The sequence below is a fragment of the Porites lutea genome, chromosome 14, assembly GCF_958299795.1.
Source record: "Porites lutea chromosome 14, jaPorLute2.1, whole genome shotgun sequence".
NCBI lineage: Eukaryota > Metazoa > Cnidaria > Anthozoa > Scleractinia > Poritidae > Porites > Porites lutea.
Genome location: NC_133214.1, coordinates 4,360,974 through 4,382,523, shown reverse-complemented (window position 1 = coordinate 4,382,523; position 21,550 = coordinate 4,360,974). Strand labels below are relative to the sequence as shown.

Here is a 21,550-nt window from a genome sequence, read left to right as displayed (position 1 = left end):
GTTTAGTACAAGAAGTCATTCGAAAACAGCTGGAAAAAGAACAAATGAGTTCAATGTTCTCTCTCGTGCATTACGTGTCCTACACCACGCGCTGAAAGATACTTGCTCGCCGGCTGAAGTGTGCGAAGTTTCGTTGAAGACGCTGTTTTTAGTGTCGAGAATCCCCCTTCGTTGCATTTATCGGGTAAATTGGCCTCGCATGCTACCTATCTGCAGGAGCATTTGTCTAATTTTTCAGTAAAACATGGATCAGCAGCCCATACGTTGCTCTATACAGAGGAAGCCGTACGTGTTTTTAACGAAGCTCGGATCTTTTTCAGTGTGTCTCAAGAGAAAATCAAAGCTCAAGAAGTTCGCAAACGTAACGCAAAGCGCTCGATCTGGACGATCTCACGGAAAAATAGGGGACTGTGAACAGTCTGTAATTAAATTGTTTGAACATTAATAATTGTGTAACACAGATGTGTAACTGAGGTGTGTTAACACTCGTTTTCCCACAACAGGGGCAACGGGGTTCAGGTAAATCAGTGGAACCTGCTCGAAACGGCGCTTTGACTGAAATCGCCATAATCAAGAAACAATCCCATGCACTGAATACCTGTGACAAGAATCAGTAGTTGAGCCCTGTGATCCAATTCCGTTAAAGACCTTTAAAAAACACGTGACCTTAATGAGTTTTACTGATCAGTAGATAACTTGCTTGGCCAATCGCGTTTACGGCAAACGGCAATCTTGAATATGTACCACGTGACCAAGGTTTCCCTTAACTTGTCGTTTACTGTTCATTTTAACTGCACGGAAATCAGTAGATTCACACCAGTTTTATACAGAAGAACTGTTTGAGCTGTTTTTATATGCTCATTTTCTATTTGAGAATTTCTCAATTTGCCGTTTGCCGTAAACGTGACTCTAAGGCATTTACTAATGGAACCCTCCACCAAGACAAACGCAATAAAAAGTGTAGGACTCCCCTTCCCTCCTCTCCTAGATCCCCCGCTCTCCCTCACAGGCCCAGAGTAGGTGCGGCTAAGACAAAAAAAATTTTCTTGCATTGACAGCTGGCCCCGTTTAATCAAGCATCGGATAGCGCTATCTACTGGATAAATCACTATCCAGGGGGACTTATAAACAGCAAAATAAAGGACACAGTAATATTACCAACATTTTTAAATAAGGTGCACTTGTTTCCTGAGAACGTTGAATTCAAGCTACTGAGATAAGGTTCTTTTTAAAACCAAAGCACTCAGTGCAAAGCGCACGCAGCATAGCCCTATATAGCTAATTGTAAGTGGATTTGGTAACCAGGCCCCAAATGTTCAAAGGTGGATAGCGCTATCCGCTGGATAAATCTCTATCCGGTGGATAGTGCAATTGGGTTACATGATACTTATTACCTCCCAGTGCTGAATTCAAACAAAATTTCACGTCGAAAAGAGTCACTTTGGGCCAATTGTCGTGAAGACAAAGGAATACAAAATTTGTTGCCATTTTAGAATATGTTGGATACATTTTACTTCTCAGGTCAGCATGGTTGGACCAGCGAGTGGATGCACAAGTCCATTCCTCATGCCACCCCCTGGAAAGTCTGCTGCCCCTATGGTTATCACAGGAACATCTACTTCTACTGGACCTGGTAAGGAACCAAATATGTTTTGTTTGTGGCAAATCGGGTAGCAGATATCTGCTCATCATTTTACGGCTTGACAAGTATCAGTATCAAACTGCAACATTAAAAACGACTTCGGTGAAACAGTTAATCGTTTGTTTCATATTATCTATGCTTCCACCATCTGAGATCTGTGACCACGTAACGTTGCAGTACATATATTTCGCGCCATGTGAATATCTGGATCATAAGATTTAAACACGACTTGAACTTTAGCGGCGCACGTTTCCACGTATGCATGGCTTTTTAATTCTATAACGTCAATTATAAACACTTATAAATGTGACGGGGATGCTCGTGGGAAAATTATACCCGCAAGAGAGATAGGGCTTTGTACATTACGCTTTTTGTTTTCCCACAAAATGCCTCCCAAAAGTCACTAAAATGCTCGATAGTGCTCATCATAGAGAGGCCTTTTTATAAATTTTTAATGTTCTAAGGCTAACAAAAATGAATAAGTGGTATGACAACAATGTGTACAAGAAAATATGTCTCAATACCGCAAAAAATGATCACATACAATGCTGTATTAAGGTGAAATTTGACTTTTTTAATTTGGTGTGAAGTCGTCATTTACTCTCTCAAAATGTTTTAATTTTTATTTTCTGTGAGAGAAAAACCTGAAAATCCTAATTTTTCGGGAAAAATTTCACTAAAATGCTCGAATAATGGTATGCTTTTGCCTCACTAAAATGCTTAAAAAATGCAAGCTAAGCATAATGCCAAAAGGCCCAAAGGGAGACCAATGTGGGTGTGGCTCAAGCACTGACTTCTAAAGGAGACCATACTAATATACACATCTAAATAACAGCTAGGTATCTAAATAAGAGAAAGAGATATCGTGTTTTTTTAACGTTAGATTTCTGTATGTTCGGTGTCACGGCAATTTTGTAATTTCTTAACACACAGCCTTAAGCGATACGTGAATGAGCAAATATTGTGACTTTGCGTCCCAAACACCCTTAGTGAGACCAAAATCTGCAATTTACACCCCTAAGGGAACGACGAGCATCCCCGTATTTTTCGTGAAGTCCACAAATATAATTACATAATGGTAACGTTATGGGAAATGAAACGAATCACGATCACGAAGAAAGGTCTCTTGTCTTAGCCAGGGTAGCAGGATGAGCCGATTTTGTATGAAACAGGCTCAGGTTTTATAGGTCTTTGCTGTTACTGATCTTTCGCCTTTACTATAAATAAATACTTTTTAAGTGCAACTCACTTGCAAGGTCTAAATAACCTGTACTAGGGTCCAACTTCTATCGAAGGACGCCCCTCAAATGCGGGCGGACAACTCATGCATGAGTTGTATTGATTTTCCCCCCAGCTACTTTCAACGTGGTCCCCGGCTGTCCCTAGCTGTTTGCTTCCCAGCCTACTAGTTGAATTTACTCGGCAACTTGACATCTTAGTGACAGCGCTGCTTGGGTCTCCTGAAAGATGGCCTGAGATGGAAGCTAGTACAATTCCTGTGGTTTTATGATGCGGACAGCCCTTTAATGCGGACACTTGTTGCGTTTCTTCTTTTGTGTCCTTGTTAAGGCGTTTGACCGTACCTTTTATATTAACAACAAACAAAAGCAACCTGCCGTAAGTGGATTTTAATCGGAGTTAGTTTTGAGCATATTTTTGGAGTTTTCCCAATAGGACAAGCCAGTATGTGCTCACTGTGCTTCAATGTATTTCAGTTAGCAGTTTTGACCTTGAAGAGAACCAGAAGAGATGGGTTGTGATCGGGATTTGCTTGAACAGACTTCTGTTGCCAGTCCTCCGGGATTTTGTGGGTCAAGAAATACCCAAATACTATGCGTCCCTAAAGAGTGCACATGGAATTGACACTCAAGTCTATGGAAGTCATTTGCCTGAAGATGGAGCATCTCAGCTGAACTATGGAAGCATCAACAATAACTGGGGGAATTTTAAGAAAAAAATGCGTTCATATGATTACAAAGTTGGAACGGCTGAAGACTTGGGTAAACTTTTTCTTGAGCCACACATGGCCAAGTTTACAGGTACTCAGAACGAGTCGAGTGACTTGCCCTTTCGGTGTAACAAATAATGTATGCCATTAGTTTCCCTATCGGTCTGTCTGGTAAGAAAATTCGTTTCGTGCTTTAACGTACAGTTGCGGCAACTAGATCCAATATCAGAAGACAAATTGAGGGCCAAAAGCTAGAAAACTAAACTGAAGAAAGTCATCTACCCTTCTTCAGTGAGGATCATTTAAGGCTTTTTAATAATAGAACTACACAGGTTCAGGGACGACAACGCAACGCTAAATAATCCAGCACCGCATCGAAAAATTAACAAGGGTCTTTCATGAGCAACTATACTGATTCATACATAATATAATGCTTATAGTAAACAAGACAATTTTTCCATAATGTTCATGTAAAATTGTCGTATGGTATAGTTTCGCCTTTTTCTTAAGTTTGGTACATTTAAAACTTAAACAGAACTTGCTCGTTATTCCTATGTTCTCTCTCTTACAACACGTAGCATCACCTTAGATGGAAACACAGGAAACATTTGTCAGTTTAAACTTGTGGTATAAGCCCTGCATTGCCGGAGGGGTGGGGGGGGGATGTAAGCAAGGCTTCACTTCACCTCTTTTGTTACAACTATTCCCGCTTTTGTTGTGTCATTCGACTATAACGCAAACTGATATTACTTCAACAAAGACTTGCATGTGAAAAACAGAACGTTTTCTATCGAAACAAAGTCAACTCCATCCTCAAGTTCACCCGAAGGCTGAAGGGTTAACCTGGAAAACAAAGGCATGCCTCTCTCATTCTTTAAACCACGCAATAACTGCATGCAGAGCTATTTTCACGCTAAAGGTACAAAGCTGCTTCTTTTTGCGGATCGTTTTAACTCCATATTTACTCCAACCATGGAGGTAACTTTCTGACACTGGAGTTATTGTTACCCTTCTAATTGCGTCAGTTTACCTCTACCATATCGGAAAATAACTCCTTTTGGAGTTAATAGAGCTCGAGAAAAAATAATGACTATAGTGTAAGCGGTTGATATATATATATATATATATATATAACTCCACCTCGGTAGTCCTAACTGTTTGAAATGAAATATGCATTTGTAGGATTTGATAACACATGTGACCTGTCAGCGGTCCTGGGGATTCTGGAGAGGGCGTCTGTTTTTCACAATCGTGTCCAGACCAATGCCAAGGATGTGCGCTCTAAAGTAAGACATGAGTGGGGACACTGCAACTTTGACCACTGGACTGAGCTAGAGTTCCAGAACAGTTTTCAACTTATGGAGACCATGGTTCGTTCACTGGGGCTACCAAAAGCTGATGAAGACAAACAACTTGATGAACTTCAAGGTTGGGAAACTAAGGGTACGTATTCCTGAACGGGTAAGGGATTGGACGTATTTATCAACTTTACATCAAAGATAAAGTTATATCAGATGTTCCTTTGGGGGGGGGGGGGGGGGGGAAGGGCGGCTTAATTATAGACATGACCAGAAACATAGAGGGCGTTTGTGTTTATTGATTTGTTTGGGGTTGTATTGATTTACTATATGGGAATCTTAATTTATAGGCTTACAACTGTGCATGGGCTGCCCAGTGGATAAAGATTTGATGAAGCTTATCAGTGTTGAAGTTTGCAACCTGGAAAAGGAGGTGGATAATTTTAAGCAATCCAGCGTCGATGAAGCCAACAAGATAAGTGCTGCCCTTCAAATTATTAGAGACGAAATTAATAACTTTGACAAGCGAATAACTGAGATTGACAGAAAAGTGGAGACAGAACGAAAGGAGCGGTTAGAAAAAGAGGAAGCTTTATCATATGCAATTGCAGATATTTCAATCAACGTAGTAGAAGTAAACAAACGTATAGATGCTAATGAAGGGGACATTTCTCTGTTGAAAGAAAAGCAAAGCGATTTAGAAACAACAGTATCGTTTGTAACAAATGAACAAGCTCGTTTAACTGCTGATGTGGGAGCTTTAAAAAAAGAGCAAAGTCAGTTAGATGCGAGGGTTGAAGCGCTAGAAAAGGGGAGTTCTAAGACGACAAATGCTAAAATTTTTCAAGTACCCAGCTGCAGTCGTTGTTTTTGTGGTCGCGATAGGGAATTAGAAGCAATTGCAGCGCAACTAAAAAACACCCCAAATGGTTGTAATCACTCAGCTATTTGTGGTCTCGGTGGTGTTGGTAAAACGTCTCTCGCTGTAGAATTTCTTTGGCAAAATGATAAAGAATATCCAGGGGGTATTTTCTGGATTTCGGGAGAAGATAAGTTTTTTCAAAGGTCTGTCAATGAGATGGCGCGGCAAATTGGAACATTCGAAAACGATTTTCATAACTCCTTGTCGAGGACCCTTGATTGGCTTGGAAAACGCGACGATTTGTGGTGTTTGGTCGTCGATAATCTTGACGAGTTAGAAATGTCCACAGAAATGCGTAAGCTGCTTACTGGTCACTGGAAAAGTATGGCTCGTGGTCACATCATCATAACAACAAGAAGGGAGGTTTCAGAAATTGGAGAAGAAACAGGAATTGACGAGCAGTGTTGCATTGACTTAAAATGCTTAACAGAAGAAGAAGGCATTCAGTTCCTATGGATGCGAACAGGGAAAGCCGAAAAAGAAGAAAACGACTTACGTGAACTGGTCAGAGAACTTGGAGGACTGCCTCTAGCCCTTGATCAAGCTGGGGCCTATATACGACATGTTAAAAAGTCTATAAAGGAGTATGTGAAGGAATACAAGAAGCAGAAGGTACGTCTCTTGAAAAAGAAAAAAGCCCGACACTTTGTGGAAAACACCTCTTGTGAGCGGCTAGCTGTCCACACAACATGGATGTTGAATTTCGATCACATCAGTCGCATCTCAGAAGAGATGGAACTTGGAGAAGCTCCCACTCTGTTGATGCAAATTTCTGCTTTTTATGGTCCAGATGATATTCCATACGAATTGATCAATGAAGGGCTACTGGAGGAAGGCAGTTCTGTGGAGGATAATGGTATGTGGGATGAGGCTGAAATAGTGTCTCTTCTAACTAAGTTTTCTCTGTTTCAGAGATACGGTACAGACTCTTTCAGTGTTCATCGTTTAGTGCAAGAAGTGATTCGAAGTGAGCTAGAAAAAGAACAAACTCAGTTCAATGTTCTCTCACGTGCAGTGCGGGTCCTTCACCACGCGCTGATAAATACTCGGTCGCCGGCTGAAGTGTGCGAAAGTTTCCTTGAAGATGCTGTTTTTAGTGTGGAGAATCCCCCTTCGTTGCAGTTATGGGCTAAATTGGCCTCGCATGCTACCTATTTGCAGGAGCATTTGTCCAATTTTTCAGTAAAACATAAAGTAGCAGCCCATACTTTGCTCTATAAAGAGGAAACCGTGCGTGTTTTTAACGAAGCTGGAATCTTTCTCAGTGTGTCTCAAGAGAAAGTCAAAGCTCAGAAAGTACAGAAACTTAAACTCGAATTCCTAGTGAACCTAACGAAGTCCACAGAAGACTACAGCGCAAAACTGCCGAGCTATTTTATTGATATTCCATTAAAGGACAGGGACTGCAAGCTGATATCCCATTGCATGAGGCAACCAGCCTTGGACGGCGATCCCGAAGATGAAGCAGATTCTGTTAAGAAAGAAAGGGAGGGAAAGGTTGACGAGCTCAGAGAGCAAGGAAATTTTGCAGTAAAAAATGAAAGATACGAAGAGGCAATTAATCTTTACTGCAGCGCCATTGGTTTGACTTCACATGACCATCGACTCTTCGCGAACCGCGCTCTCTGCTATTTGAAACTTGGCCAGCCACAACAAGCTTTAGATGACTGTGGAAAGTGCCTCTTATTATGTCCCCGTTACAGCAAGGCATTGCAACGCAAGGCTTGGGCTCTCCAAAAACTTGTTGAAAATGGTTCACCTCACCTTGAAGGACAAAAGTTAGCTGCATTGGCACTCGCTATCCAAAATGATCCCAGTCTTGGCAATGATAAAGGGTTTTGGAAAAAATTTCCACGAGTAAGCGCGCCGTTCAGAGTGATAGATAATGAAACGCAGTTGACATTTGCTCTAATGACGGCACAAGGTACTCTGCTCCTGAAGGAAGGTGTTTATAATTTAAAGCGCTTCATTATCTTTAATGATTTCCAAATTGTAGGTCTTGGAAAAGAAGTCGTTTTAAGTTGTACAGAATGCTGTCTTATTTCCTCTGCTAAGTGTTATTTTGAGAATATTGTGTTCCCTAAAGGGAACATGGGCCTAATTTGTAAAGGCAAAGAATCGGTCATTCATATGAAGCATTGTCAAATTTCAGGAGGTTCAACTAGTTGTGAGGACTTTCCGGAATGCAATGGTGGTGAAGGATGTATAGCGGTCTCTTTAGGAAAACCTGCTTGTGATCGCACTGGTAAGTTTGGATTGTCAGGATTGAGGTCTGGTGTTTGCGGTTTTCCTGGAGTTCAAATTTTCGATGAGAGCTTTGCTCTCATTGAAGACTGTGCAATTCATCACTGTGGCGGTGGTGGCGCTCTAGTCGTTGGCAAGGGTTCTCGCATGACTGTCAATAAATGTGAGGTGTACAAGAACCACCAAGCTGGTCTAGAGGCAAGAGAAGGTGGAAATCTTTCTGCCTCTCAAAACAAGATATTTAATAGTGGTTTCCATGGTGTCCTAATCGGCCCGAATGCAGGAGAATGCGTTATCACTGGGAACAAGATATTCGAAAACTCGAGAGAGGGAATCTATGCCTGTAGCAACAAGAATACAATAGAAATATCCGAAAATGATGTACACCACAACAGGCCTTTTGGCCTTTCGCTGGATGAAGATTCTCACGTTGTCATCAGGGATAACAAGATATTCGAGAACGGATTCTGGGGAATCTTGGCAAAATCGCGAACTTCAGCCATGATAAAAGGAAATATCATTTCTGGCAACAAATGTGGCGGGATTTTCATTGGTGTTAATTATTCTGCACGAGTTCATCTGGAATCAAACACCGTGCGAGACCATGGCGGCCCGTGGTTAGAGTATCAACAGGGTAGTTTGTCCCTTGATGGGGACTCATCTTTTTCGGATCTTCCCCCTGGAGAAAAACAAATTTATAGCAACCCACCCATCCTAGTCCGAAACAAGGAATTCAACAACGAGGAAGGTATGTATCACCCCAAAGAGGTAATCGAGCGATTTTACAGTGGTTGCACTTTTTGTCGTCGCTCACGAAGTGAAGTAATTCGCCTCATGAAGTGTCCTACTTGTCACATTGCCTCGTATTGCGGTAGAGAATGCAGAGAAAAACATTTGGCCACACATAAGACATTATGTAGCGCCTTGAAAAGTCGTTACTCTGTAACGGTCAAAACCTTTTCACTATTAAAATCAAGGCAAGCGCAAATTCGAACATTTGGAACTCATTTAAAAGGCATTGGAGAAGGACCTAAACCCAAATGTGACGGTAAGGAAAAATTCATCGTCAAGATTCAAACGCAGGACCTTAATAGCCACCCGCTGCAGACGATGAGTGTTTACGACAAAAGCCTTACACTAGATTGTAAGGGTATTCAAAGTCCAGAAATCTTCAGCTTGATAATGGAATGCGGAGTCCTTGGAAAGTTGTACAAATTTACAAGCAAAAAAGTTTTTTGTTGGGCCACGTTCGCTAAGAGAGAAGAGAAACTGACCGTTTTTCTTGATCATCTTGCTCCTTATCAAGAATGGTAACTGTATCAAGACAGATAGCTAACCGTCTAATATAGTCAGTGCAAAATAATATAATGAACGCATACCGAAATAAAAGTGGAGTATGTATGATGAAGACTGTCAAGAAGACGAGGCATGTGCAAAGAAAAGCCCCGAGTCACGTTCAAAGGAGAGAGGTTATGTCGTAGCAAAAAGTAGATGCTTAACAAAGTTCATGAACCTCAAGAGATAAAGCAATAGGCTTCTTCTGTGCAGAATACGTGAAGACGAGGACCATGTGTGTGCGGTTAGTCCCAATTGGCGGAGCTTTATCAAAGCGAAGCAGTGGTCCCGGTACACAAAAGTGGATTAGCCCTAGTATTTATCCTTTACCTCTAGCTGCAGTGCTTAGTCCTGAATACAGCGTAAGGCAATGAATTGATGAGTGGAATCATGAAAGCACTAAAATAGGAAAGAGATAGAACCCTTCTTTTTCCAATTTTGAAAGCCCGTAGGCAAGCTCTCATAGGGACCCACCCCAAGAGTGCTATACTTCTTCGGACAAAAACAAGGCGAATTTGGCAGAATGCAATTAAAAGCTGCAACAAGATTTAAAGTTTTAAGTTTGGAATGCATTATTTTTCCCATATTTGGTGATTAAATAATGACCTTAAAAAAATCGCCCACCTAAAAAGCATCTTTCTGAAACAACTTCTTTCTTTCTGAAAAGTACAGAAAAGGTTTACCTAGGAGCCTACCTCGACAATAAAGGAAAAAGTATCATTCACCCCCAACAAGTAGATAAAATTAATATTATGCAGTTGCTGAGTAGATAACCAGAAAATTAAGCATGTAAAACTATTCAGAGAACATGCCCTTATAATCGGTAGGTCAGTAAGCTTGGGTATAATATATTCAGCGATAGAAAAATAACTGTTATGTATTCTTTAGGATACTTACATTCTTTTTTTTTATTTTTATTTTTTTGATAACTTATATGTATTAGTTTTGGTTTCAATTGACACTATTTAGCAAACACATTAAATTCGCTGACCACTTACGTTTCCTGACAACAAGCATGTTAACGTTGCGATAGATCTTAGGCCGGATATAATGGTGGCTATAATCGTTGTTGTATTTCTGTAGTCAATCGAGTTCTCCTTCTATTAACAATTCCAGCACACCTCCATTATCGGGATGGTAAACTTAAGGTATTGCAAAGCAAGCTGCAGGAAGCGATTAGTTTCACACCGTCGTTTTTGAGAGCCTGGTTTTAAAGTCGTCTTACTGGTTTAATAATACTCTGTTGCAGTCAGGTTTTGTAATGACTGTGCCTTGACAAAGGTGTTCTGCCCGGTTTATAGATACATGTATCAAGACGTAGTTCTGGGTAGGGACTATTGAATGTTTTTGGCTAAGAAAGTCTCTCCTTCGCAGAGGCCTCTTTGTGTTGCGGGCAGGCTGGGGAGAAAGAAAAAGAGAGCGCGCGGGGAACGATGGTCCCCCGCGCGCTTTCTATTTTTTCGATTATTGCTATTTTTATGGGGATACCCAGCGAGAGCCTCTGCGGAGGAGAGAGGCTAAGAAAATTGTAGCCTGCGAACACAGGCGTATTTCCAGTCGTCGCTTCTCTCCACCCGGGTGGAGAGAAGCGACGACAGAAAATACGTCTGTGTCCGCAGGCTAAGAAAACTGGGGATAACCATGCATTTTTCAGAGGCTCGAGCATAGAGCTTTAAAATATGCAGCAAGTAAATGGTCCTTTCCTTTGTTTTTTTTTTTTGTTTGTTTTGGCAAAATTGAAGGCCGATCGCTGCGGAAAACTGAAAAACTGAGTGGTTATTCCCTGTGTTCTTGGGGTTATTGACTAGCCCTTGCTATTAAAGATCTCTTTGCTTTGAGATTCCGAGTTTCACTTTCCTCAGCTTGTAAAGTAAGTACACTCAGTGATGAAACGAGGCACAGTCATTAACACAAGAAGTCCAAATCATGTTAAATGGATGGTACCAAGATAGAAGTAAACCATGTGCGAGCCAGAAACTGGTTCTTTCAGTTACACTGTCTTCGAGTACATTATAAACTACCGAGTTGTTTTGTCACACTTATATACATAATTTGGCCTTCAGCATAGATAATTTCTTCAAACAATAGTATTGTAAGTTCTATTGTCTGATGGACTGCAACCAGTTTTTAATTGATCCAAGTCAACTTAATAACTAAGTTGACTTTTTATTTGTTAAAAAGTCGGTTAAATTAGTCAAAAAACGTTCCTCAAAAAAAAAAAAACAATAAGCTGTATTGGTTAATTTCTTGACTGTAACTTGCTGCTGAGTGCATCGAGATATAAATACGTAAATAAAGATTTAATGAAATGAATATTTTGTAGTCTTACCTGTTTATGTCACCTAGTTCGTAAATGTGTTCGCCATCTAACTTGGGTTTGAGGAGTAAAAATGCTTTCTTGCAGTCTTCGTCTTTCTGCCTGACGCCCACCTCCAAAGCCACATTTCCCCTCGTTTATTTCCTCCTTGTTCATAAATGATGGAAGTAAGATCTTCCACAAAAAAAGTGAAGAGGAAATCAAAGAGAGACAAACAAAACCTCCTTAGGCAACCCCATGCTTTGCATGAAAACCGCTTGGACATAAAGGCCATGTGTAATACTGCGATTTCCAGGAATTTAGCAGGGCAAAAATAAGAAACATTCCAATGCCAAAACGATAGTTTTAGTGCACGAGTGACTACCTTCGAACTTTTTTGGTCAAAGTAATCCAAACCTTCAATTTTATTCTAACAAAAATGAACGAAGCTACAACAGAAGTGTTTGAAGCCATTCAAGATACTCACAGTGTGATCTATCAAGCCTTAACACTCCACTGTGTCTTGTGTCTTTAGCTTGATAAACACTCCTGCTAGTTTATTTAACATTTTGTAAAATAACAATCATTTAACTTAATAAATAATATTGTAATAAATTACTAAATTATACTGCTTATAACCTGAGCCTATTCAAATTACTATACAAAAAAATAAATAATATAATATCATAGAATAAGATTTATTTACTTATTACATAAATAATATATTACTATTACTGTGAAACTAACAAAACCGTGAACACATGAAAAATTTCAGGAATGTTGATTGTGTGGTGACCAATCACAAAAATGTTCAGGACACGCAAGCAAACTTCAAAACTACAAACTAATTACCGTTGCTGTTTGCGGTTTGGTTTTCTCATGCCTTATTGGCTATTTCCTCGCAACACAATAACATTCCGTGAATATTTCTGGTGTTCAGTTTTTTGTTTAAAGTCCAAATTAAACTAATATAAGAATTTTATAGGATCCATTTTGAGATCATTATAGTGATTCGAGATCCCTAAAATCTGATTGCCTCTCAGCAGTGTGATTTATCCATGTGTCACACTATTTTTTGCTCTAAATCACTTCTGAATCAGACTGAATTCTGCGATTTCAAAATGGCTGTAGTAAAGTGGTAATTGAACTTCATGTCATGCAATTTTGGTCTAAAATCATACTTGTGATTTCGAATCGAACTCGATTTCAAAATCATGCGTATGATTTCAGACCAAATTGCACTCCACTCAGTTCAATTACCATTATATACTTAGCAATAAATAAATGAGGTTGAGTAGGATATGAAGAATTATGCAGATCGAGGAGGGTGTTATCGGCCAAGGTGGATCTCTGAGATCCGCATTGCCCTTTATATCCTACGAAAGCCGAATTCATTAATTGCTTATTATTCATTCAAAATAAATCCTAGTTTAAAAATAACCTAAAGTATGCTTACCTTTGTCGATGATAAGTTCACCTTGATAGTGCATATTTAGAAGATAACGGGCTGTTCAGGTCTGCAAATATACTCCAGATAGCAGATGTTGTCCGTCAAGTTGTCTTCTTGCTATGTCTTTAGACAATATTTTCATCATGAAACAAGTTAAATGTTCCACGGACTGTTCGGCCATTTTTCTTTTCACAACCAAAACAACTCAACCTCGTCCCCAGTTCTTCTCGGTTAACAGTGCATTAACCTGCAAATGTGCTGCACTTTTGATGTCATCGGCTGATTAATCGCGAAATTCTTACAAATTTGGTCAATAGTAGCTGGTTATGGTGAATTATGCGTGCACTTTCAGCCAATCAGAAACAGAGAAATATTTTTAATGATTAATAATTAACAATTATTGAATGAGGCTGAGTAATCATCTGGCCCTAGTTGTACAAACGTTGGATAGCACTATCCACCAGATAAATCGCTATTCAGTGGATAAGTATTAGGGAAACCAATGCATAATCTGCAGGATTGAGATTTATCCGGTGGATAGCGCTATCCAACTTTTGAACAACTGGGGCATGAACAATTATAGAGATCAAGAAGGGTGTTATCTGCCAAGGCCGTATTCTTAACCAACTTGAAAGAAAAAAGAGCTCTTAACAGAACCATCAAACATCAAGGCCTGCATTCTTACATGTATAATAAGCAGTGATTTTATAGTAAGTACAACTTCTCTATATTTTGTCCGATTATTTGTAATATCTCTATAAAATCCACTTCAATCGATTTATACTCAATTCAAAAAGAAAACTGAGCTGACAGAAATTTTAACCACTTCATATGGTACTGTAATTCACCGCTCATTACATTATGCAAAAACTGAGACATGAACAATCTCATATTCACTGTCTTGTCTTCAACAGTACACAGTCACTTAGTTTTAGTTATTAATAAGTAAAGAAATTGTCATTTATTCTACAAGTGACAAGTAGCTGCCCTCTGAATTACTGTGTATTTGAACTTAGCCTTGAGCAACTTAAACCAGACAAGTTGAAGTCCCAACCCCCCCCCCCCCCACCCCCGCTCAGGCTTTTTTTAATGGACACTCAGAGGTACTAAGATAGTGGCCTCTATCTTGGAAGAAAAAAAAGAACCTCTCCCTTGAAATCAGTTCACTCCAACTCTCTGTTACTTTCAATGCCAAGTTGGAGGGAGAGCATCACTCCCGAAAATAGTATCATAAATGAATGAATGAATGAATGAATCATAGTTAACACTGCAATGTAGGTAAAACCCCTGCAGGTAACCACAATCTTTTCAAAGAAAGAATAATGAGGCTGACATTTTTGTCATTTGCTTCACCAACAGAAACATTTCAGGTAATTAGCCCTTTAACTTGAAAACTTCTACAGCATCACAAGTTGTTTTGCAAGTTGCTTTATGATTCTTCCAGTCGGCTTTTTGGCATTCTCTGAAAATTGTGAAAAGAATACAAGTATTTAATGAAAACAAATGATTAGTGACTGAGGGGTTTTAAAGGGTAGGATAGACCTACATGTATGCAAGTCGAAAGGTGTTATTCAGCTTAATGTAATACATATTATGGCAACGACATTATTGGTACGGTTGAACCCCGCTTTACAGACACCTGCTTTATATGGACACCACATTATTACAGACTGTTTGCCTTGTCCCTAGCCTTTAAATTTTCTCTAAATTCAGCCCACAACAATGTACAACTGTACTTACTTGCTACAATATTTTTGCATCATACATCGACTACAGGACTTCAGCTCACTTTCTTTGACCTTCCGAATGCAAGACCTGTTGCCACACCCAGTTGGTTTCTGTACATTGACAAATAGTTGGTAAACAGGAGTCATGAGATCTTTCATTGGCAGGGAAACTGGTTCAAAAAAAGGAAGTCTCTTTTCTTCTGCATCCTGGCCTTGTTCATAATATTTCTTGAATTCAGCTAGTTTTTGCTCAAGTAAAGAAATTTGTGCCAAATAATAGTAAGCGTGTGGGTATGGTTTGTGGCAATAAGGGGCCTCGTCCACATACTCATTTAACACTTTTACAGCCATTTCTTTCAGTTGCTGAGTTGTCCAAGAATCATGTTTTGGAATCTTTCTCTCACTCATTGTTTGCTTGGGCAACTCTTCTCTGGATTTTACCACCTGCCTCAACTCCTCACTAACCGGTAATCTAGAAATATACAGCAACAGTAATGTATAGCCGAGTCCTCTTTTGGACTCGTAATATGCTGGGCAATACTGAAGGGAATTCTCGTAAGCCTCGGCTGCATCCGCATAGACCCCTCCAACAGTAAAGATTGCTGCCAAGAAGTAATACAAAAGATGAAGCCAGCTACTATAGTTCTTATTGACATTGAAGGGTTCTTGTGAGGGAACACCATCTGGCTCAGCATTCCTGATAAAATGAATTAAGTTATCTATACACATGATTTTCTTCATGTCCCCAATGGAACCCTGCATAGAAAGTTTTCTTTCATAACCTTGCAAAGCAAATGAGACAACAAGGGCTTCAAAGAAATATGGGTTTTTCTCCAACGTTTTCTCACATAACTGAAATAATTGCAGCAGTATTGGAATTAAATAAACATCAGCAGGAAATGCTTGTAGTATAGAATTCTCTGTCAAATACCCATGAGCTATAAGAGTAATTCCTCTTTCATTAGTAAAGTTACTCTTCTGAAGAACTTCAAAGCCTTCTTTTACTTGTTTTAAAGCTTGGAGGTAAATTCTTGCCGTTGGAGACTGTCCAAAATCAGAGAGCAATTCTTCTGTTAAAGGAACCGGTTGAGAAATAGCAAAGGGATGCAGTCTTGCCTCAGATCTTTGCTTCATTTTTTTCCAGCAAGATTTCACGTGTTTGAGGGAAAGCCTCTTCGGATACTTCTGATGCAGTATGTTCAGTATCAACACTTTGCTTTAAACATTCTTCAAGAAGCTGAAAACAAAAAAATAAAACTATGAATTGAAACAAAACTTGTATCTGAACAAAATACACGTTGCTAATAGCATTACAACCTAGACCATATGAAATTTGCCTCTAAGGTAAGACAGCATACAAGCTAATTTACAAATGTTCTTCTGTACCTTCTCATTGATGCCTTTACCCTCTCTCTTAGCCATTTGCTTGCCTTTTCTTCAACACGAAAAGAGTGATTTTCAAATGTCTTCAAATGAAAATGTGTGGACAAAACAAACACAACAAACGAATGGAAATAGAGCAATTTGATTGGTTTATCGAACAGATACAAACGTGCTTGGCTTTTGGTCGGTTACACGAATGCTTGGGTGAAAAAAACTTCATGCCCAAGAACAGTCTAGAAATCAATCGATACTTTGCTTTGACGTCATACTGCAGCATGATTGGCCTATCAAACAATGCCCTCTCCATATTAGGGTGTTCTTTGGCGAGAAAAGGAAGAGGCCATATTTTAATCTTTTCATCCATTGGCTGATAAAACAAATTTGAAGGGTTGAAAGTAGAAGGGGTGCGTGTGATGGTTTTGATTGATACTAAAATCATTGCTCAAATGTCTTAACTTTTTCATGCACATGACATTTTTAATTCCTCAACAAATACTGCCTTCATTTATTTCCTATCAGTCCAAATATGTACAGTGGACCCTCTATTCAGGGGACACCCTAGGGACCAAGGAAAGTATCCCCTGAATAAAGGTGTCACAAAGTAGAGGTTCCACTGTACCAATGTTTTTTCAGTTTGTGTGGGTCCCCTGTGGATTCACTGACTTTATTGTCAATGGCGAAAGAAACTACTTTGGCTCTATACCAGTCGGTGGTTAAATTTAACTGCTCAAAGGCATGAAACTTGCTTACACGTACAATCATGTCTTCCCCAATTATCTTGGGTTCATTCCTTGCCATCTATGAATAATAATAGAAAAGTAATCGAGACCTCTCTCCTCCACAGATCAGAGGCTCCTGCTGGGTATTGCTACCAATAAAAATAGGAATAATCGAATTTGCCTTTGCAGTGGAGAGAGGATCAAGACTATAAGTATGGAACTAGCTACTGCTAGACTGTTGGTTGCTGAACATTTAGAGCGATTTTTGTATGACCTTGAAAAATAGTTTCAGTAAGTGTTCGTTATTAATGTTGAACTGATGACTGATGATATTAATAGGTTTAAAGTCAAGTCCCCAAAAAGTCATCTTCCCCGCAGTTATGTAATCTGAAACCAGAGCTATATTGCCCCAAATTTTTAGTTAAGTTGTCTGAAATGCTTCTTATGTCGCCCAAAATTTTATCATGATCAACCACATCCTAAAATCCCTATTACACATTCATCATGCTTGTTTCATCTGCATAAAAGCTAAAAGAACAAGATATATTACTCATTTATTGTGCTTCTTTCATTTCATTATTGCTTATAAGGAACAAGATATATTACACAGAGGCCCTGCCAGGGGCAGGGGGTGTCTCATGTCGCTTGTCTGAATTGTAAAACGTCTCGTGTCGGTGTTCATAAATGCTTCATGCCGCTGTCGGAAATTGAACAAAAATTCTTTGCCTTTGTCGGAATTGTAGAAAAAGGGGAAAAGTGATGCGATGTAAAGAAACCATTATTGTTCTGCAACTTCTCAGTTAACATTTCGCATATCGAACACCTATACATCGCCCTTCGCAATTAACACAATTCGCAGGAGGGACTGTCACTCCACACAAGCTCACTGACAAGAGATGTTCCTAGAAGCTCAAGGAAAATTGATGAAAATTACTTCTTCTTGGCATTCAGACTGGTGATAAATTAGCCAATCCAATGTTCTTTGTCCGACACTTACTCTTGGCTTTGCCATCACTGTTGCAATTTGGCTGAGGGAGGTTGTCTCTTTTCGCGATTTCATTTTACACTCTGTTGCTACTTTTGGGTCATGTTGCTTGTCGGAATTTACCCTGGCAGGGCCTCTACACATTTGACCCACTTGTTTTGTCTCATGGGGTTTTGAAGAACCAGATATACAGGGTGTCCCAAAAGTTCATTCCTCTAATTTCAGTAGCTAAAACTTTTGATCAAAACTTTATACTTGACACGAAATTTTGAAAAGATGTTTCTTGCTCTATCAAGTACATGTATTCAGAAGTTCAGTAACTGGCATGGCCCCTTTGTTTTTAAATCACACTCTGTAGCAGTAGTGGCACTGAGTGGAGTAAGTCATGTAGCGTGTAAAGCCCCAGAAGATTCATTTTAAGATTTTTTATCACCTAGTAAGCGCGAACCACTTCGACCCCCAAACAATATAATTCTTTAGATTAGGCAGCTGAAAAAATATTTTGGGCATTGATCCAAGAAAAGATAATCATCCCGGCCCCCTTCCAAGGTAAGGCTTTTGTACTTCCTTACAAATTATTTTGAGACGAGCTGAACATTGCTTGGCGGACTGAGTAGAGCTATTTTATTGCCATCTCAGGGGTCTCCAAACGTTGCTTCTCATGAACCTGCTCCAAACTTAGATTGCTATCTCTTGTGACAGCTACCTCGTCAGGTTTCCCCTATAATTTGTACCAAACCTTCTGTCAAAAAACTATTTGAGCGGTTTTATTCCGAACTTTCCTCTCGTTTCTTGTCTTTAAAACTTTCATTTCTCAATGACCATCTTACCACCCAACATTCAGATTTTTCCATTTTTTTAGTAATTTATTTAACTGATAAGCCAGTATATCAAAGTATACATGCTTATGCTCTCATGTAGCTGAGTGTTTTTCGTTGAGAGGGTTTGTTTCCGTGATCTTCACAAAAACAAGGTAGGAAGTCGAGCAATTCAGGCTACAAAATACAAAAACCTATGGCGGGAAAATTTACTTGCGCAGGCACATCTTTTGTGTGAAAGTATACAAATCAAATATTCGAGCCAAAAGATGACACAGCAAGTATGAAATGTTGAAAAACACTGAAAGATGCAACTTTTAGTTAAACTATTTTCCTATCAAGTCTACTTGTGCTGTATTACAGACTTATACAGTAGAGGAACGAACTTTTGGGACACCCTGTATATGTTGTAGTTCAATTTTAACCTTGGTTTAAATGTTATTATCCTTTGTTTTGGGGTATGGTAATGTATGATAATGACTTTGAAACAAAGGAAATAAAGTTTAAACCAAGGATAAATTGAACCACAACATGCCTTTATTTCTCAGTGTATTACACCTGATAACATTTCACCCAACATAACCATAAATTTTGGGTCCCTTAACTCTGGTTTCAGGAAACATAACTTTCAGTTGGGTGAGATGACTTTGTGGTGACTTAATAAGTTACCTATTAACATCTATTCCCTGACACCTGTGATGAACAGCTTTTAACTCTTTCATTTGAGAGTTTGAGAAAGAGTTGTGCTAATCACTTGTCACCCACTCCCCAATAATTCCAAATGCAAAAGTTGCCATCACACCTACCTGCTTTGCCCTCACATCACCATGAGCAGAGGCCTTCTGCAGCCATCGTCTTGCCTTTGCAACATCTTTGAGTTGCTCACAACCTCCGGTCAGATATATTTGTCCTAACTCTAGCTGAGCCTCAGCATCGCCTAGTTCAGCTGCTCTGGTCAAATAATAAACAGCTTTGGTTGGTTGTGGTCGGCCTTCTGGACAATCTCCTTTGAGATAGTATTTGAACAAAAGTCTAAGGGCCCTAAATTTCAACACACTACCAAGTGTATTATCCACTGTTCTCATAGCTCCAGCTAATAACTGTTCCAGCGGTCCCACGTTACTCAGGCGGTTTTCACCAGCAGCCATCTTATACCATTTAAAAGCTTCTTCGATGTTTTCGTTCACGACTCCTTTAACTCCACATCGATACATTTCTGCAAGATTGATTTGCGAATTTGTGCACCCCAAATTCGCAGCCCTATTGTACATCTCGAAAGCCTTCCGTTGGTATGGCGGTGTTCCTTTTAAATCTAGCGCTTCCCCAAGTTTTCCAAGAATGTTTGGATCTTCATAACCGTTTTCGACAGCACTGCTTAACCAGTAGATTGCCATGTCGATGTCCTTAGGCAGGAAATCGCCTCCTTCATAGTAAGCCAAACCCAGGTCTTGTTGAGCAAAAATATCACCATTGTTGGCTTTGTCGAATAATTTTTTGATGGAGCCATGTGTTTGCAAGCAATATTGTTGAAAGTTGAAATTGCTGGTTTTGAAAAAATTCATGACCTGACATTGTAAAACCAAAATGGTTGACTGAAAGGACGAAATGTCAATAAACATCGTCACCAGGGTAGTCTCCTTCGCAGCCGTTATTAGGGTCGTCACTCGTCACGCAACGCTGGGGAGGAGCGTTGCGTGACGAGTGACGACCCTAATAACGGCTGCGAAGGAGACTATCACCAGGGCTTCTCTGCACTCACGATCTCCTTGGACACCTTTTGATGCATACACAAGGTAATTTCTGACACTGGCGTCAGATGTCCCCTCACAACTGAATCGACGATCCGGTTTCCGTAAAAGGGGACGAAAGCAGTTCCAAAGATACTCGGCTCGACAATTTAACTCGAGAATATTCTGACAAATATTTGCATTGGATTAACCACGGGAATTACACATGAAGTGTCTAGATTGATGTGTTGGCACAAGGCTGGATAAGATTCAGTTTGACGAAAACTAAAGACGTGACCATACCAGAGCCTGAAAATTCAGTACTTTTCCTTTAGTTCTGACAGATGTTAACTATTTAAACCAGTCATACTGTTGGTTTCTCAAAGGAGAAAATGTTCGTTCCCATGTCCAGCTAATCCAGTAGTTCGTTCCAATTCAATTCTTACAGTTCCACTCTTTCTCGAAACTTCAGGGTGAATGAGCAGCGTTTAGTTTTCTGGGAACCACCCTGATAGGGTGGTTTTCGTATTAGTTTATTGTCTTGAAGGAGCAAGTTTAGTTTCTCTTTTCGCACTCGACAGCATTTTGAGCAACTCTCGAAATACTTGAATTAATCCTCGGGTCCTCGAAAGCAGATCAGCAAACTCTAGAGGATCGTTCTGTCCCGGCGTCCCGTCAACAGCCGTAAGTTTGAAGCTTACTTTATTCAACAAATCGAGACCTCAGTCGCTTCGTACTATACAGCTACAATTCACCGACACATATGTGATATAAACACGTAGATTTGCCAATTTCTAATCCTAGAAAATCGAGAACACAAATGCTCTACGATCGCAGAGTGACAGACTGTCTATAAAACAACTGTAAGTTATATAGACCTTATATTATTGCTTGTTTTTCAAATATGACTGAAAATAGGTGAGGCGTAACGGGTAAACTGCCTGAACAGATACGGTCATATACAAAACGGATGATGTTAAAAAAACGGCCTAATGAAAGTTGAATTATAATCAAAAGAGTATAATTGTATCTGAGTAGTAGTACAAAACAGCTGAT

The 21,550-nt window shown here is 39.6% G+C and overlaps 1 protein-coding gene and 1 pseudogene across 1 annotated transcript; one reads left to right on the top strand and one right to left on the bottom strand.

Annotated features, from left to right (window-relative positions):
- The first annotated feature begins 1,529 nt into the window (after positions 1-1,529).
- Positions 1,530-11,570, top strand: LOC140924753 (uncharacterized). Its single transcript, XM_073374760.1, has 4 exons — positions 1,530-1,633; positions 3,358-3,681; positions 4,773-5,033; positions 5,239-11,570. Exons 1-4 carry the CDS (start codon positions 1,567-1,569, stop codon positions 9,366-9,368), a joined length of 4,782 nt encoding a protein of 1,593 aa, XP_073230861.1. The 5' UTR covers positions 1,530-1,566; the 3' UTR covers positions 9,369-11,570.
- Positions 11,571-14,446: 2,876 nt separating this feature from the next.
- LOC140924757 (uncharacterized) lies at positions 14,447-20,345 on the bottom strand (annotated as a pseudogene).
- Positions 20,346-21,550: the final 1,205 nt, after the last annotated feature.

What these genes read in the sequence shown, in the direction of transcription:
- LOC140924753 (XM_073374760.1), top strand. Translation starts at nt 1,567, where the DNA reads ATGCCACCCCCTGGAAAGTCTGCTGCCCCTATGGTTATCACAGGAACA. An exon ending in ATCTACTTCTACTGGACCTG is followed by an intron (nt 1,634 to 3,357) that starts GTAAGGAACCAA and finishes AATGTATTTCAG; the next exon opens with TTAGCAGTTTTGACCTTGAA. An exon ending in TCAAGGTTGGGAAACTAAGG is followed by an intron (nt 5,034 to 5,238) that starts GTACGTATTCCT and finishes CTTAATTTATAG; the next exon opens with GCTTACAACTGTGCATGGGC.